Below are 16,309 nucleotides of genomic sequence, written 5' to 3'. Positions count from 1 at the left end.
AGGGTTACATATCTGTGTCTGTGGTCTGGCAGGAAGACATATATTATTAAGAATAACTTAATAAAAAGCATACTTTATATTTGAAGATAAAGCACAATCGCATCTTAGCGGGAATGAAAATAAATGTTTCCCTGTTGTTTATTTGCTAAATTGGCTTAATGCCCTCAATGCATTATCATTCCTTCACGGGAGATAAAGAGGGCTGGTTGGTACTCTGTATTAGTAGTTTGTAATCTTTGTATAATGCTGATATAATTTACCTCTTTGTCATGGATAAGAGAAATTGGTTTCACAACAAACAATAGGTCCCTTAAATTTACTGATTTGAAGGGTTGATGATAACGGGAGAAAAATATTGAGGGCATGTTGTAGTGTCCGTGCACAACAACATTTACATATTTAACTTGCAGATTTATAGACTAGAATAGAAATAACAATACTTTTTCTGAAAATGTGCTAAAAGCTATGTATCATTGTTTATTATTCTTATTATTAAACATACATGTTCAATACATGTACATGTAATGCTGAAAAAGAGGTTTCTCGGATATTGTAAGAGATTGGAAACAGCTACGGGGCTCATGCTGTATCCATGCTGGTCTAAATTTGCTGCAGGACATTAATCCTTCTGCCCTTCTTCTCTATTTCTTGCCCAGTCAATCTGGAGTCATCACAAGCCAAAGACAGAAATACAACATCAGAAATGCTACTGAACACAATCATGAAAACACAACATAAAATCTTCCATTTTCATACTTAATTCCTTTTTTTAATTAAACGGTTTGATTTTTGTTTGTTAGTAGAACATGGGAGTACAATGAAAAGACTGAAAATGAAATGACGAAGGAGTGGCTACTTTTTTTCTAACTTTATTTTTTAGTACATTAGTCTTGAGATAGCATTTTGAATAATAATAGTGACATTACCTTGCTTTTCCATTGTGTTTTGACTCTCCTCACACCAAAGCCAAATAAAAAATAACCCAGCTATTTTTATGCTCACTTTTCTGAGCATTTCCTCTGAGTGGAAATTATGGCTTTGCTTTTGCCCTGACGTAATACTTCAGACAATGCCTTACAAATAAACCCGCCACATCACAGGCACACGCCCACAGAGGAAAAAAACATGACAATTTTATCCAAATTTTACAAATAGCAACACAATTTTCCAAGTCAGACTGTCCAGCCCAATTTAACAAGAAATCTTTGGGTAAAAATTCAGCACAAGTGTAATATTCCTATAAAACATCACACGAATGTAACAAAATTTTCTATAGAATCTGTACAATTTAAAGTTTTTGGGGTGTATACTATTTTAAAAATCTCTTTGCATATGATGTGAAATTATATCACTATATTGCATAATTAGTTTAGGTGTAGGAAGGTTGTACAAATGTGGCAACAGTAACCAGAACTGAAACTCAGCCATGTTTCCTGTGAGGGTGAAGTGAGAACAGTGAACATGACAGAGTATCAAGCTGTTAAAATTATTTTGCGATCCTGTATTATACTATTTGGTTTTATGTATTTTTATGGAATACTTTGAGGGATAACATAGTAGATCTGTAATGCTGCTCTCTTGCATCAGTAAATAAAAGGCTTATTAATTTCCATATTATATTATGCAGGAGGCAGAATCACAGTGGGATGTGCAGTGTACGCTCTCTTATAATGCTATAGCAAGCAAATTGTACGAAGCCCAGCTAGGGTGGGTAACCTAAATGAACTGAGAAAAGGGCTATCAGTGGAAAGCTGGGGGATCTCGGGATGGGGTGGGGGGGGGGGTCTTGCATTTGATCAGTTTTTTCTTATCTTTAAAATATTATACATTTATTTAATTTTCACAATCAATCATAGATATATTATACAGTCAAACTCGGAGTTCCATAAGAAAGCATAGGCATATAGCCTCAGTGATCGAGGCTGAAGATCCATGGAGTCTGTGGTGAGATTTTTTTTAAGAAAAAAGAGCATCAACGAACATCAGAATTGCTAGAATATACTTTTTATCATGTTCACCAGACGTGCTGCAGATGTTGTTGGATGCAGGTTCCTGAAAACATTTAATGAAGCAATTGATTGCATAAACAATCGCTTAAAGCCTAAACTAAATCTGCAGGCACTGACATTGCCTGCTATATTATTTTGACTTTCAGTGGTTTTCAGGTTTTGTACTTGCTCGTGTGGAAGTGTGAGGGCAACCTGTTGTGTTACCCCTGTTCTTTACAGATCCTAATAACTCCCTTCCACACTACTGGAGTGACAGCAAGATCCTAATGATTCAGGACGATCTGGACATGGGGCGGGACTGCAGATGGGATACTGGGCAACACTCGCGTAGGAAGAGCAAGAGCACCAGCAGTAGCCGTTACCATATCAGCCCCCCCCTGCTGCCTGCTAATCATGTAAGAGACCCGTTTCGTTTTGTTAGTCTTTCCACGTGGGTTTTCTGCTGTGTTTTAGAAAATTCCACGTTATGCCGAGGTGGACATTTGCATGCACATGGTAATTAGTTATCTGCATATATTCTCACCTTTTTAAACCATATTGCTTCACAAGAATAAATTCTCTCAGATTTGCTGTACTCTGGGTTGGAGTTTGGCAGTGCATATACATGGTACTGTGCATTTACTGTATTGTTTTTTTAACCATGAAAAATTGTTTTGGAATAATTTAGTAACATAAAATGAATAGATCTCTTCTGGATTGTTTTAAGAAGACAAGCAATTGTATTTATACTCTGGTTATTATGTGTTTCACAGACCATATGGTTCATAATGCTTTAACGTTGAGGTGCAGGAACATATAGTAAGTGCAGTTATAGGACCAGAAGCTTTTTCCTAAGATACACAAAACTTATTTGATATGGATGCTGTTTTTGAAGAACACTTGCTCCTTGCACCATCACACAGATATGCCTCAATGATGTGTTATCAGATAACACTGATTAGACATTAGTGTTTTGTTTACATTGTTTTTAGGCCTGCACGATATCAAATTGGGATATCACATCGCGATATGTGAAATATCTGCATGTAATATTGCGATATTTAAAAAAAATAAAAAAGATGAAATTACCTGAGGTAAATTATAGGCAAAATTAACTTACTATCTACCAATAGAGTGTATTGAATGAGTTGGAGATGTTACCACGAGTTGTGTTGACAGATACAAAGCAGTGTAGACAAATGCTATGTGACTATAGGCAGTCCCCAGGTTAAGAACATCTGACTTATGGACTACTTATGAACAGACTGTCATATAACCTATTATGTTAAAAATACAATGGTTCGTAATAACAAAGGCATGCACTACTCTGTGATGTTCATGGAAACAATGTGCAGCTTCAACAGTTCCTCGGCTAAAGTAACAGTACAGTATGTAGTTACTTTTTCCTTTTTTTATTACTGTATGATAATAATTATTATTATGTACTGCATTATTCATTTTCCGACCTACCTACAAATTAGACATAAAGACAGACTTAGGGAACTGATCTCATTCGTATTCTGGGGACTGCCTGTACTGCGCAATGATGATGCTGAAATGCTGATATGTGATATTGCCCTGATTCTTCTTCCTGTAATCTTTCATCACAATTGAAGAGCACATTACCTGTGTTCCCATGTGAATTTCCTGACATTATATTCACTATGGTAACAACTTATATTCCATAGTATATCATTAATTCAGTTTTGTTCACAAAAATTATTGTGGAAAAAATGCAATGCATTTAGTAACATACTTTTTTATTGTAGTTTTTTCAAAAGGATACACTATCCAAAATCCTTAAGATAGGTTTATCATCAGTGTGCCGTGAGCCTCCTCTTTGTGTTTACTTGTTCAGTAATAGCAAAGTCATGCTTTTCCTTCAAGGACTCTGCATACAGAAAATTGTGCTGGGGCTTGTCAAGAACAAACGCTTAGTACGATTATAAATGCATAAAAGCAGACAGCCTAGGGGAATCCAGTGACATATTGTATTAGGCCCCTGAATGGTGGTTTGTATAAAGAATAGATGTCATGTCAAGAGCTGTTCCACTTCAGTAATGGACGCTTTCAAGAAATAGCCCTTCTCATTTTGTGACACGTCTGGGTTTCTTAATAACAAATCTAGCTGGGGAGGGCCTGGGCCAAGATTTACAAATGAGATTGGTGTCCCGATATCCAAATCAAAAGTACTTCAAGGTGAATTTAATTCCAGTTCCCATGTAAGTTACTTGTACCGTTCTGGTTCCTGGTATATTTGGAAGAATTTAATTTATGTGCTGTTACTAGTCCTCTCTGGAGCGATATCGCAATATCTGTACCAGGGCTTATTATAAGCTATGAAGTGAGAAATAGTCAATCATGTGAACATATATTCCTGTCTCTATATATCACAAATCTAATAACGAGTGAGCTGGCTTGAGGAGGCATCTCCGCAGGGTTTCGTTGAAGCCTTGCTGACACCCATCACAGCAACAGGAAACAGCATCTGGCTGAAACGTTTCTTTGTCTTCTGCTCCTCTGCAGAGTGCTGGAGACACACAACGAGTTGAAACTGATCGGTGAGTGAACCTAATATATCGCAGACTCTCACTTGACTTAAAATGTCGCAGTTATGCACAATTTTCCCTTTTTACAGTTGTCTATTTGAATGATTCATGATCAGCATTATCATGCTTCTCTGACTGGTATTTATTAAACTTAAAATAACTGTACATTATGTTGTATTTAGACACTTGTGTGATTATTCAAACACATTAATAGTAATTTTATATTTTCCCCCACTCTGTCTGTGTGTATCTTCTGTGATTTTAATAGCTAGATAACTTTTATGACATTAATGTGCATGCTTATATTTGTAGGGTGATTCAATTAAGCAGTCACTAGTTACTTAAAATTGTGTTCCTGCATTCAGCTTAATGTATTTTTCCTTTACCTTGCTAACATATGTTCAACAAACATGTTTCAAGGCATAATATTTGATTGCTTTTAAGTATTTAGAGTAATAATTAGTATACTTTGTACATCAGAAGAAAAAAAAATCTGTGGTTGTATGCAGAATACATTTCTAATATACCTTGGGCCAAACCATCTCTTCTGCCATAATGTATATGTGTTTCCTCTGCACATTTTCAGGATATTTACAGGAAGTTGTGGTTGCATACGACCATTATTTCTTGCCTTTATGAAGAACAGATATTACTTATGTTATGTTGGCTAAAGTCTACAAACCTGAAAGCAGTAGGTAATAGACATATGTACAGAGACAGACGAACATGATCATAAAATATACTTCAGCATAATAATAAAAGTACATTTTTACAACACTTAGAATCTTAAAATCAGCACATAATGTAATAGTGAGACATAACAGGAAGCCAACTTTAAGAGTCACAAAACAGAAAGTAAGCGATAGCTCAGATAAGAAGAGTTGAGGTGATTGTATTGCCTGATTCTTATCTCCATTTTCGCACTGAAACAGCTCTCAGGTGTTTTTGTGTTCTCTTTAGGGTTTTTGTGCCTGTGTCCATATGCAATACTTACATGTGTCGCCTTGTTTAATTGACATTACATAAAATACACACAATATTAAATGAAGACGAGATCACATTTAATAAGCCAGTTCAAATCGAGACGAACTAAAAGATTCTTAACCTTTTTTCTCGCAGATGAATTATATAATTTATTCATTTCCCTTCTACAGATATGCAAATACAGGAATTGAAAAACAAGGTGGAACATCCATGAAGAAGGTCAGTAAGTCATTGTATGCTTGAAGCGAAGATAAAGTCATTGATAAAAAGGAAGTGTAGAGATAGAAATATGAATGATACTAATGTACTGTAACACACACACTGAAGAGGCATTTGTCAATACTTTTTTATGCAAGGAATGTTAGATCTTTTTGGTTTGCGAACTACATTAACTCTCACTCTTTTATTCATTTTTACTTTGTTTTTTATTTAGCACTATGAGCTGTTGCTTTACTTTATGTGGTATCACTCACTATGGCTCTTAGTTAGGAGATAAGGAGAAATAATCACCGTGGGATCTTCAGTCTTCATGTTGTTTATGCTGCTTCTCTCACTGCTCTGTACTTCCCCCTTCAGTCATTTCACTATGCCTCCTTACGAACCAGAACTAAAAGGAGAACTAAAGGTAAGAGATACATGTGAATCTTCCAGCACCATTAACTCGGAGCAGAGTATAACGACATTCTCCCCTTATATTTAGAATTAGCAAAAAGACGCAGGTCTTTGAAATAAACACTAGGAAAAAAGATACTTACGCTCAATATTAGATTACTTCCACTTCCAGAAGGCATAATTGATAGATTCATTGTAAAAACACAACAGAGCTGCGGTGTGCCTAATGTGCTAATACTACAACAGTATCATTAAAAACTGTATTTGTGAACAAAAAAGTTGCGAGTTTAAATGGGGGGTGTTTAATACGCTCTTATATGGATTGTGGATTATGAATTACTTCTGTAAAATGTAAATTGAGTTCAACAACAATTTCTAAAAACAATTAAATGTATTATTTAACATGTTTAATTTTGGGTTTCAAAGAGACTGAAAGTTTGTCTTTCTAACTAGAGAGGCCTCTGTTCCAACGTCTGCCTTGATCTGTTTGCCTTTCCATCAGGCTCTGTACCCAACATCAGCCGCAGACGTGTCTCCTGCAAGGACCTGGGCCATGGAGACTGTGAGGGCTGGCTGTGGAAGAAGAAGGATGCCAAGGGCTACTTCAAACAGAAGTGGAAGAAGTACTGGTTCGTTTTGAAGGACTCCTCCCTTTACTGGTACACCAACCAGAATGTAAGCAGCCACGCCCAGCCGTTCATAGATTCGTTTTATAATGGCAACTTTGTTTAACAAAAGACCAAAGGGGTGGAGTGAATTGCCTCAGATCAGTCTTTGGGTCATGTATTACCAGTGCTTGAAGTGGGCCGGAACTCACTAGTACAGAGTACCAGCACCTCAATTGATTTTTCTATTCCGTGTATCAACACCTCTCAATATCTGATGATACTGAATAACAATGGGAATACTGGCACCTGATGCTGAGTAACAAGGGGAGTACCGGCACCTGATACCGAATAACAAGGGGAGTACTGGCACCTGGTATTGAATAACCAAAAGAGTACTTGCAATTGGGTACTAAATAACAAGGGGAGTACTGGCACCTGATACTGAATAACAAGGGGAGTACCGACACCTGGTATCGAATAACAAGGGGAGTACCTGTACCTGGTACTCAATAACAAGGGGAGTACGTGTACCTGATACCGAATAACAAGGGGAGTACCGACACCTGGTACTGAATAACAAGGGGAGTAGCGGCACCTGGTACTGAATAACAAGGGGAGTAGCGGCACCTGGTACTGAATAACAAGGGGAGTACCGGCACCTGGTATCGAATAACAAGGGGAGTACCTGTACCTGGTACTCAATAACAAGGGGAGTACGTGTACCTGATACCGAATAACAAGCGGAGTACCTGTACCTGTTTTTCCCCACTTCAAGCACTGTGTATTAAAGTGCACTGGGACGGTTTCGGTCCACTGCTGACTGTCATGATATTTATGTATATATTTTTTAAATCTTGTCACTTTTTTAGTCTCTTAAGGTACAGGTTGTGCGCCTTGGAAAGTTTATTTCACTGCATAGAAATACTTGTTGTTTAATATATATTTCTAGTTTTTACACTTCAAGCTTAAAATAATGCAAATACCTGTTAAACGATCATAGACCTATAGTTTTGGTCTAACAGCAAACTTGAAGGACATCAGTAGTTAACCACTCAATGCTGCTACCCAAACCATCCCTCTGTATACCAACTTAACTCTCTATACCAACTTAACAGGACGAGAAAGCGGAGGGATTCATCAGCCTCCCGCAGTTCAGGATAGACAGGGCTGTCGAATGCAGAAAGAAATTGTGAGTATTCTCATATAACTGTTTCTGCAGCCTGCTCTTTGAAACCTGAATTTGCTTTAAATATCTTTAAAGCTCTATAAAAGCAGCCATCCTTCCTATATCCTAAACAGAAGGTGAGAAAAGAAAAGGAGGTGTTTTTTAGACAGCTGTATCACCATGCTGTTCTAAAACCCAGTCTCTTTCCTCTTCAGGAAACACATGACAGGTTGTCAAGTACGGCAGTTTATTCAGCTATTCAAAAGATGACACAATTTCTTAATCTTTACTAATCTTTCTTGCAAATGATTCCTTTGCTATATAAATGGGGCGTCTCAATGATGTAACTGATGATGGAAACATTCCAGCATTGTTTTCCTAAAATAATCCTAAATCATTTACAACCAAGCATTGTTTTTCTAAAAGAAAAATCAAAATTATTTAGAATTTGGTTAAGTGTGTAAAGTTTATAAATAAAACTGTTTTATGCTTACAGTATTAAAGATGCAGTACGTTCATTTGTCAGTATGTTGTGTTACCACTTCATAGTAACACAAAATAAACCTAAAAAGAAATATGTAAAAGTTGTTTTTTTTATATTTTGTGGTTAAATAGTACTCAAATTTTTTTGAAAACGCGTAAATGAAACATAAAAATTATTCATTCTTCATGTCCCCGTGAAAATGCATTAAAATATCAAGTTATTCATGAACTGCTCCTTACACGTGTCTTACCTTTAGCAGAGTCTAGCTAGTAAGTGAAGTTTTGGTAACAGAACAGTAAATCAAACCAGTTAATCAAAATACAAAAACTCGGCACGGAAATCAAAGAGTCATGTGAGACTATCTGATCCACTCAAGAAATGAATGTCTGCTCAGAGCTACTAATGAAAATTGACATAAAAGCATGATTTATAGTGCCTTCCTGATAATTAGCCACAACAACATAGATTCATGGACAATTTCTTTTTGTTTTTCTTAGTGCGTTCAAAGCATGTCATCCTAAAATCAAGAGTTTCTTCTTTGCTACTGACCATTTGGATGAAATGAACAGGTGAGCACATCATTTCAAGCAGTTTCTTATTGTGTCTAGGTTAATCTTTACCTGGATTTATTTAATTCTCAAGTAAGAGCTGTAACTACAGTGTCATAGTCAGGGACGGATTACAGACCGGGCCAGCGGGGCCGCTGCCCAGGGGCCCTTGGGGTGCAGGGGGCCTGTGGGGCCCCTAGCCCAAAACAATTTGCAACGCTTGTCAACAATGTATTTTCGTTTGTCTATTTTAGAGGGCCTACATTCTTTGATCCTCTGCCTACAAGGGCCCCTGACCCTATAGGGCCTCTGATGGAAACATGGAGGGAGGGCGTTTGGCTGCCAAGGGCCCTTGAATTGTGGTGGTTGTGGTGGTGCTGGTGGTGCTGGTGGTGGTGGTGGGGGGGGGGGCCTCGCGAACGTTTTGCCCAGGGGCCCACACAACCCATAATCCGTCCCTGGTCATAGTATATGGCCATTACCCTTATCTCACACATATAATAAAAAATGCAGTTCTGGACAAAAACACGGGTTTAAACTTAAATGTTGTGCAATTTGAGTTGGGCCCATTTTTTTTGCAGATATATTCTACTAGGAGGAATTTTCTTGCATACATTCATGATGCAATGATGTCCGTAGAGCATCAAGTGTAGCTGCATCAAGTGCATGGTATTTCAGCTAAAAATAAGCACTTCTTAAATTGAAATTCTTAGAAAGAACTATAAAAAATATTAGTCTGGTAAATGCACAGAAACATCAAAATCACCTTCAGAACCTCATTAACAGTGATTAAACATTATAACATTGGCACTACAGATGCTAAATGGGTCCAGTGAAGTAGGTAAAACCATGTGAATAGTTTGGACTAAAGGTATCACTGTACAATAAGGCTCCCTTGCCACTTGTAAATGGTAGTAATTCATTAATAAGAAAGCTGTGTTATAACTTGTTTAAAATTATCTATTAATAATTTACAAAGTGTTATTGTGAAGTGGCACCGGACTAAAAAAATATCCACAAAGCATTTAGAAAGAATTCCTTGAAAAAAATTATATAACGTCCCCTATATTGATTTTTTATTATATTATTATACATGTTTTACCATGCTAGGGGCATGACCATGGGTGAGCAGGGGGTGAAGGGGCACCCCTACCAAAACAGATCATGTGCATCCATGACCCCAGATTTCGATTTGTTAGAATTAGGATTACAAGTAATAAAAAAAAATGTGATAACAGTGTAATTTAATATGTTGAATTTGCTTGAAATGTTTGAATGTGCTTCAGCAATATAATGTAGCCATGTACTAAAATTATGAGTTTGAAGCTCCCTTGAAATTTACTGGATGCTCTTCGAAATTCAAGTCTGGTTACAAACCTGGTCCAAATCACCAAAAGTTTGGCTAAGTTTGACAGACTAGAACAGAGACAGAGTTACATCAGAAAAGAGGGACTGAAAGGGTTTATTACTGAATCAAAATATACACTAACAGAAACAAAAGGACTGCAAGGGGTCAAACAGGAGACAGGGAAGAACAACCAGGAGGGACCAGGGTGAAACAAACAGGAGCACAGAAGGGACCAGCACCACAACAAACACTAACCATACACTTGTCGGATTTATGGTACCACAGTTTAAATGGACTTCATATTCGTTCACTTACATTTTGCCCAGACTACCTTAAATCCGACAAGTTACCCCGATAAGCCAGTAACCCCGCTTCGTAGTACAGGCCCCAGCTCAGATCAACCTGTCCCATTATCTGAGCAATAAAGATGTTGCAATTGTTTTAAACAAAATGTTGTGAATTAAGCATTAAATAATCTTTAATTTCATAAAATCAGTTTGCATGGGAGGTAGTCTCTTGAATTTTGTCATTTCTCTTTTCTCATTAAGATGGATGAATCGGCTTGGACTAGCAGCTATTGGGTACACACCTGATGATGAGATGCCCCGCCCTGATGAAGGTATGATAAAATAAATAAATATCCCATTATTTAAATATTTCAAGAGTCTTTGCATTAGTTCGTTAAACCTTGAAATTGGTAATGTACTCAGGGGCATCGGAGAGGCTTGGACACCCTTACAGATTCAGGGGGCCCAACACTTTCCAAGTGCCCTTTGAATATGTAAAATTATAAAATTATATAATGCAAGGGGGGTGGGGGCCCCACGGTGATATTCTGTCAGGGGGGTCCAGAATGTCTAGCTACTCCCCGGATTGTACTGTTCACTTGTTTTATTTATACTGATCAGTACTCAATCCTACTCCAAATTATTACATATATACTGCTTTGCTTCTTAGATTACTGGAGTGAAAGTGACCAGGATGATAATGATGGCTATATGACTCTCAAACAAGACAGCTCATCTTCTCTGTGTGACACATACCATCGTATCCATTCTGTGAGTATGTCGACACTCATACAGGCTAACGAGCATTCAGACCTTCACTGCGAGAGTTTCACGTCTGTAATAGAATTGTGCTCCGCTGAGCAGCATTTGACTGGCATTCTGACAGGATAATTGAATGCCATGCTAGTTTTCTAGCTATAAAATATGAGGATAAAATATATTGATCTTTTTTATCTATTTTGTTGCATTCCTATGTACCATCAAACAAACTCAGCACTTACTGTTTACCCTTACTGCATGATACTTAGACCCTAACATTTTCCTTGGATTAATTGTCTGCATGTGCAAATTGTTGCTAAAACCCGACATTTCAGGTCCAGAAAGTAAGAATCCAAACCAGGATTTTGTTTCAACCGACCAGTTGAGTACAATGTGATTGTGACTCTTTATAGTCAACTGGTTGGTTGAAACAAAATCCTGGTTTGGATTTTTTACTTTCTGGACCTGAAATGTCCGCCTCTGGTTAAACGCCAACATACCATCTCAATCCCAACAGGTCAACTCGTCAAGCCCTTTTCCTGATCCTAAGCACGGGCGCCATTTTTCCAGTGACTCCACATACTCACATTTATCAGCAGAGGACTCTCAGCAAAACGCATTCGGCAGCGCCAGCTCCTCCAGCTGCCGCTCCATGTACTGTGAGCGACGTTCCTGGCAGGATCTAATGGAGACACCTCTTACCAGCTCAGGCATGCATTTCCTGCATACGGGGCCAACTGAGGGTCATGAGGCAGGCCTCTGCAGCCAGGCCGGAGACCAGCAGCTCGGCGTGGCCCCTGACAAATGGCGCCAAGCCACTCTGCCGATGCAGTATCGACACAAGTCTGACAGTGAGGGCCACTTTTCCCCACTGGAAAATGAGGAGCAGGGGCTGCGTGTTCCCCACCACACCCACAAACAGCGCAGCCAGAGTCTGCCACGGAACCACAGCCGACGCGGGCCGAAGAGCTTCCTGCACACAGCCAGGCCTTTTGAGGAGAAGAGCGAGGATGATGAGGTGGCCTTTGATGTTTGCATCAGCAGCAAAGAGGGTGAGGCATATCATGTTGCATTCTCCATGGACGTTCTCCAAAATAACCTCCTGCAAAATAACTCACTGCTGACAATCCCCTGTCTGCTAAATATATATTTTTGTTAATTTTCCAGGGTGCATTTCTTGATTTATTCAGATCTTCATTTAATAGTATTTTTTGCATATAGTTTAAAAAAGTTTCTTCTAGACAGTCAGGTGATTTGATCATTTTTTGGGAGCCTTTTGTTTGTAGCATGTAGTTGCCATTCATAAAAATGTAATATTTTCCATACAAAATTTTTCTTCATTGGGTTATTTCATGCATTTCCCATATTGTGTGAGTGGTTGTTATTAGTAATTATACCCCTCCTGCTGGTCGTCACCTCGCAATCACTTCAGTCAAGATATGCAGTATCTGGTACCCAAGGCAAACATGCCAGGAAAATGCTAATTTCAAAAGCTTTGGCTGCAAACCATGACTTCAAAGGCTGGGTGTTAAGAGTAGATGACAGAAAAGCTAAATGCAAAGTTTGTAAAACTACTATTGAGCTGTCAAATATGGGAGAGGGAGCCCCTTTCAGCCACCTGAATGGTAATTGATGGGCTTAAAATACTGGGGCTGGATTTTGTATGCTCAGCAAAAAGGCAGCCTGTTTTTCCATCATTTATAAGTAATGGAAATTCAGGTTTTTAGTCAGTAAAAGCCAGGAAAGGGAATTTGACATTTGACTTAGACTGGGATCCCTGTATACAGGAAAGGTAATGCAGAGCAGCCTGATATCTTCTGGACTGGAGATTTGAAGCCTGCTACCAGCTCTGTGTGACGTGTTTACTTGTCCTTCCCATAGTTGTCAGCCTTTCCCCTGCAGTCCAAAAACATGTGGCTAAGTGAATCAATCTACTGCAGCACATGGCAAGTTCCGAAAGGGTCGTGAGGCAAAGTTAGAAATGTAAGCATTTTAAAACCAGCGAGCTCCTATGCTGATCCACAATCAGATTTCCCAGCCCAGTCGTAGAATTAACCTATATGAATGAGTCTTGGGTCTGCAACTGTTTACCGCAAAACTACTCAACCAATCCAAGAAGCCAAACCACAAATGCTTAATTTAAAATTCACTGGCACATCCAATCAGATTTGTGTGATAGGCATTGATTGCACTGTGTGCTTGAACATAACAGGTATTTAAACCTATACTTGATATAGGGTCACGACTGAGCTGGCATGGAAAAATTGGGTCATGGTGCAAAAAATGGTTGAGCACCACTGATCTACTGTGTGTTTGACTGTGGCCTGCAGCCCAGGGTTTCCTCTGCCTTGAAGCCTGAGGACGTTCATCAATTCCAAGTAACACAAAGAACGTACTTCTACTCTTGACAAGAGTGCTCTCACTAACTTGCCTCTCAGGAACTAACTTGAGATGCAAAGAAACTACGGGGTTGTTCTCTTTAGCAAGGATGCAGCTGATGCTTCCTTTGTATTTGGAGCGGGCATGAACAACATCCAAGGACTATTACCGTCTTCGGTTCTTGATAAGTGGAACTGCGGACGGCGACGTCACATGGGTACGTGAGAACACAAGAACGGTCAAGTAGGCACATTGATTAATGAAATCCCTAGTCTGCATGGGTTAGGCTGCAGTCTTATCTTGATTCTGTGCTAGATAATGGTTTTGCAAGAAGGACAATCACATGATAGGGATGAGAATTAGATAATCTGACTTTCCCAGATGGGTAGCAGGGCAGCTCAGTGGGTATTACTGTTACCTCTCAGCTCCTGAGCTAGAAGTCTAAATTCCACTTCAGGTGTGTGTGTCCAAGCTCATACAATAGACTAAGTGGCATCTCTGAGCTGCCCTTTCAGTTTTTGTGACTGTGCCCTATGATGGTGTCCTGGTCGGGGTGACCCCTGGCTTTGTATATACTGCCCAGCACAGGCTTCAAGGTGCCAGGCGGATGGATGATATATTTTACACTCAATCACAAGCATCTCATTCACTTATTGGTGATAATCCACAAACACTCACCATTTCCGCAGTGCCTTAACATGTAAAACAATTAGGTAAAGTTATTTAGTTGGTTTGTTTATATGTTTTAATGTTTTCCTGTGCTTGCTTGATAAAAAAAATGAATATTAATGATTACATTTATTATGCATTGTATTAGAAAAATGTATTATATCCTCCTGAGACCCAAGGAAAAAAGTGTCCTTCAATTTTAGGTTCTTTGTCTTTGGGGGAAATAAGACATCTTACAATTTAGATTTTTTTCAAATTTACTTTTATTTTTAATTTCACAGCATGTCCTCTTTAGTGTACAACAGGAATGAATAGGTTTCCTTACATCAGTGAAAAGATAAATGCAAAAACAAAATGTCCACTACAATGGACATAAATGAATGGGTGGGGTCTCAGGAGGATATCTGGAATTAGATAAAAAAATTGGAAATAAAACTGAAGGACACTTCATTCATTAATTCATTCATTCATTAACCTTTATTTTACCAGGTAAAGCATTAAGAATCAGTTTCTTATTTACAGTGACAGTCTGGCAAGCGTCAGAAAGCAAAAGGAAAACTGAACTATAATAATAATAATAATAATAATAATAAATAACTTATACATTTTTATATTATTTTGAATTTTTGTAACCCCAGAAACTGTCAGCTGATAAATGTTTTTGACGCTGTTTGGCAAATGAATGCTGTTTGGCAAATTGTTATTCTTTAGAAACTGATGCCTTAAATTCTGGAGTGAGGAGAACTGAATGAGAGAAAACTACTTACAGAAGGAATATATGTCCCCTGCGCCTCTTTCAGAGTCTCAGCATAAGAGACGCAGCATCGACGGTCTGCAGGAACTTTACCAAACGCTGGAGCAGGCCAGCTTGTCTGCCTTCGGAGAGCAGCGGCCCTTCAGCAAGCAGGAGTTTCGCCGCTCTTTTGTCAAGCGCTGCAACAACCCAGTCATCAACGAAAAGCTGCATCATATCCGCATTCTACGCAGTACCCTTAAGGTAAAATACTAATAGGCGATACTCCAAAAAGGGCAATTATGCACAGACTTGTGGACAATGAAAATGTAGCATCTGGATTGAAAAACGTTAAGGATTTCTTGCTTTGCACATTGGAAAATTTTAATTCTCCAAATGCAGCACAAAGCAAGTCATTCAGTGAGAAATAGCTATAAACATGTGTTTGCGAACAGGCTTTATTTCTAACTGATAAATCGATATAGACGTGTGACCATTCAGATACTCGTATTCTCTCAGGCCAAAGAGGGAGACCTGACAGCTGTTAATCAAGTGCTTGAGGACTCCGAACTGACCTCCAAGAAGTTCAGAGAATGGAAGCAAGGGCACCATGAGCTGTTTTTGGACATCTGTGAGTTCATCTCAAGCACTAAGGAGCCCCAAAATGGTGAAATATCTGCCCTGGCCACACCCCTCATAGCACACACCCATTCCTTCTTTGAGACACATGTTTGAAAGACGTCAATGACTGCAGCAATGCAGTCAAGCATCATGAACACAGTTTTTATCTCTACTGTACTATACCCATCCAGCTCACTACAGCTCCATTCTGGAAGAGCTCACAGATGACAAAACCCTTTTTCAAATATAAACATGGTACTGAAAGGAAATTACTGTGGTTTATCTTTTAATAAAAACAAAAAGCCTCAAATGTTAATAGTTGAATGTTTAAATAGAAAGTATTACATTTCATTCACTTTATATAAAAACTAAATACAAGAAGACAAAGTAAATATATGTTTTAGACATTTCCTGTTATGCAATTTATTTTACTTTTTCAAATTTCCTTCTTGTATCTTTGTGTACTTCCAGCCACAAATTACATACTTTTTATTTATATTAGTAGATTTCCTTACCTTATTGTGTATCAGAGGGTAAACTTATTATTTTGTAATGAATAAAGAGCATATTTGGTG

General features: G+C 38.4%; 1 protein-coding gene across 1 annotated transcript in view; it reads left to right on the top strand.

Annotated features, from left to right (window-relative positions):
* Nucleotides 1-16,309, top strand: part of LOC111855204 (connector enhancer of kinase suppressor of ras 2-like) — a 42,887-nt gene extending 26,578 nt beyond the window's left edge. The window contains exons 14-25 of the mRNA XM_023834000.2: nucleotides 2,229-2,404; nucleotides 4,515-4,549; nucleotides 5,692-5,740; nucleotides 6,098-6,146; nucleotides 6,636-6,808; nucleotides 7,857-7,930; nucleotides 8,888-8,959; nucleotides 10,835-10,905; nucleotides 11,244-11,344; nucleotides 11,850-12,384; nucleotides 15,181-15,377; nucleotides 15,633-16,309. Of these exons, the coding sequence (XP_023689768.2) occupies nucleotides 2,229-2,404; nucleotides 4,515-4,549; nucleotides 5,692-5,740; nucleotides 6,098-6,146; nucleotides 6,636-6,808; nucleotides 7,857-7,930; nucleotides 8,888-8,959; nucleotides 10,835-10,905; nucleotides 11,244-11,344; nucleotides 11,850-12,384; nucleotides 15,181-15,377; nucleotides 15,633-15,848 (1,748 nt within the window). The 3' untranslated portion in view covers nucleotides 15,849-16,309. The remainder of the gene's footprint in view (nucleotides 1-2,228; nucleotides 2,405-4,514; nucleotides 4,550-5,691; nucleotides 5,741-6,097; nucleotides 6,147-6,635; nucleotides 6,809-7,856; nucleotides 7,931-8,887; nucleotides 8,960-10,834; nucleotides 10,906-11,243; nucleotides 11,345-11,849; nucleotides 12,385-15,180; nucleotides 15,378-15,632) is intronic.

Source organism: Paramormyrops kingsleyae, chromosome 18 (assembly GCF_048594095.1).
Source record: "Paramormyrops kingsleyae isolate MSU_618 chromosome 18, PKINGS_0.4, whole genome shotgun sequence".
NCBI lineage: Eukaryota > Metazoa > Chordata > Actinopteri > Osteoglossiformes > Mormyridae > Paramormyrops > Paramormyrops kingsleyae.
This window is presented reverse-complemented; position numbering and strand designations above follow the sequence as displayed.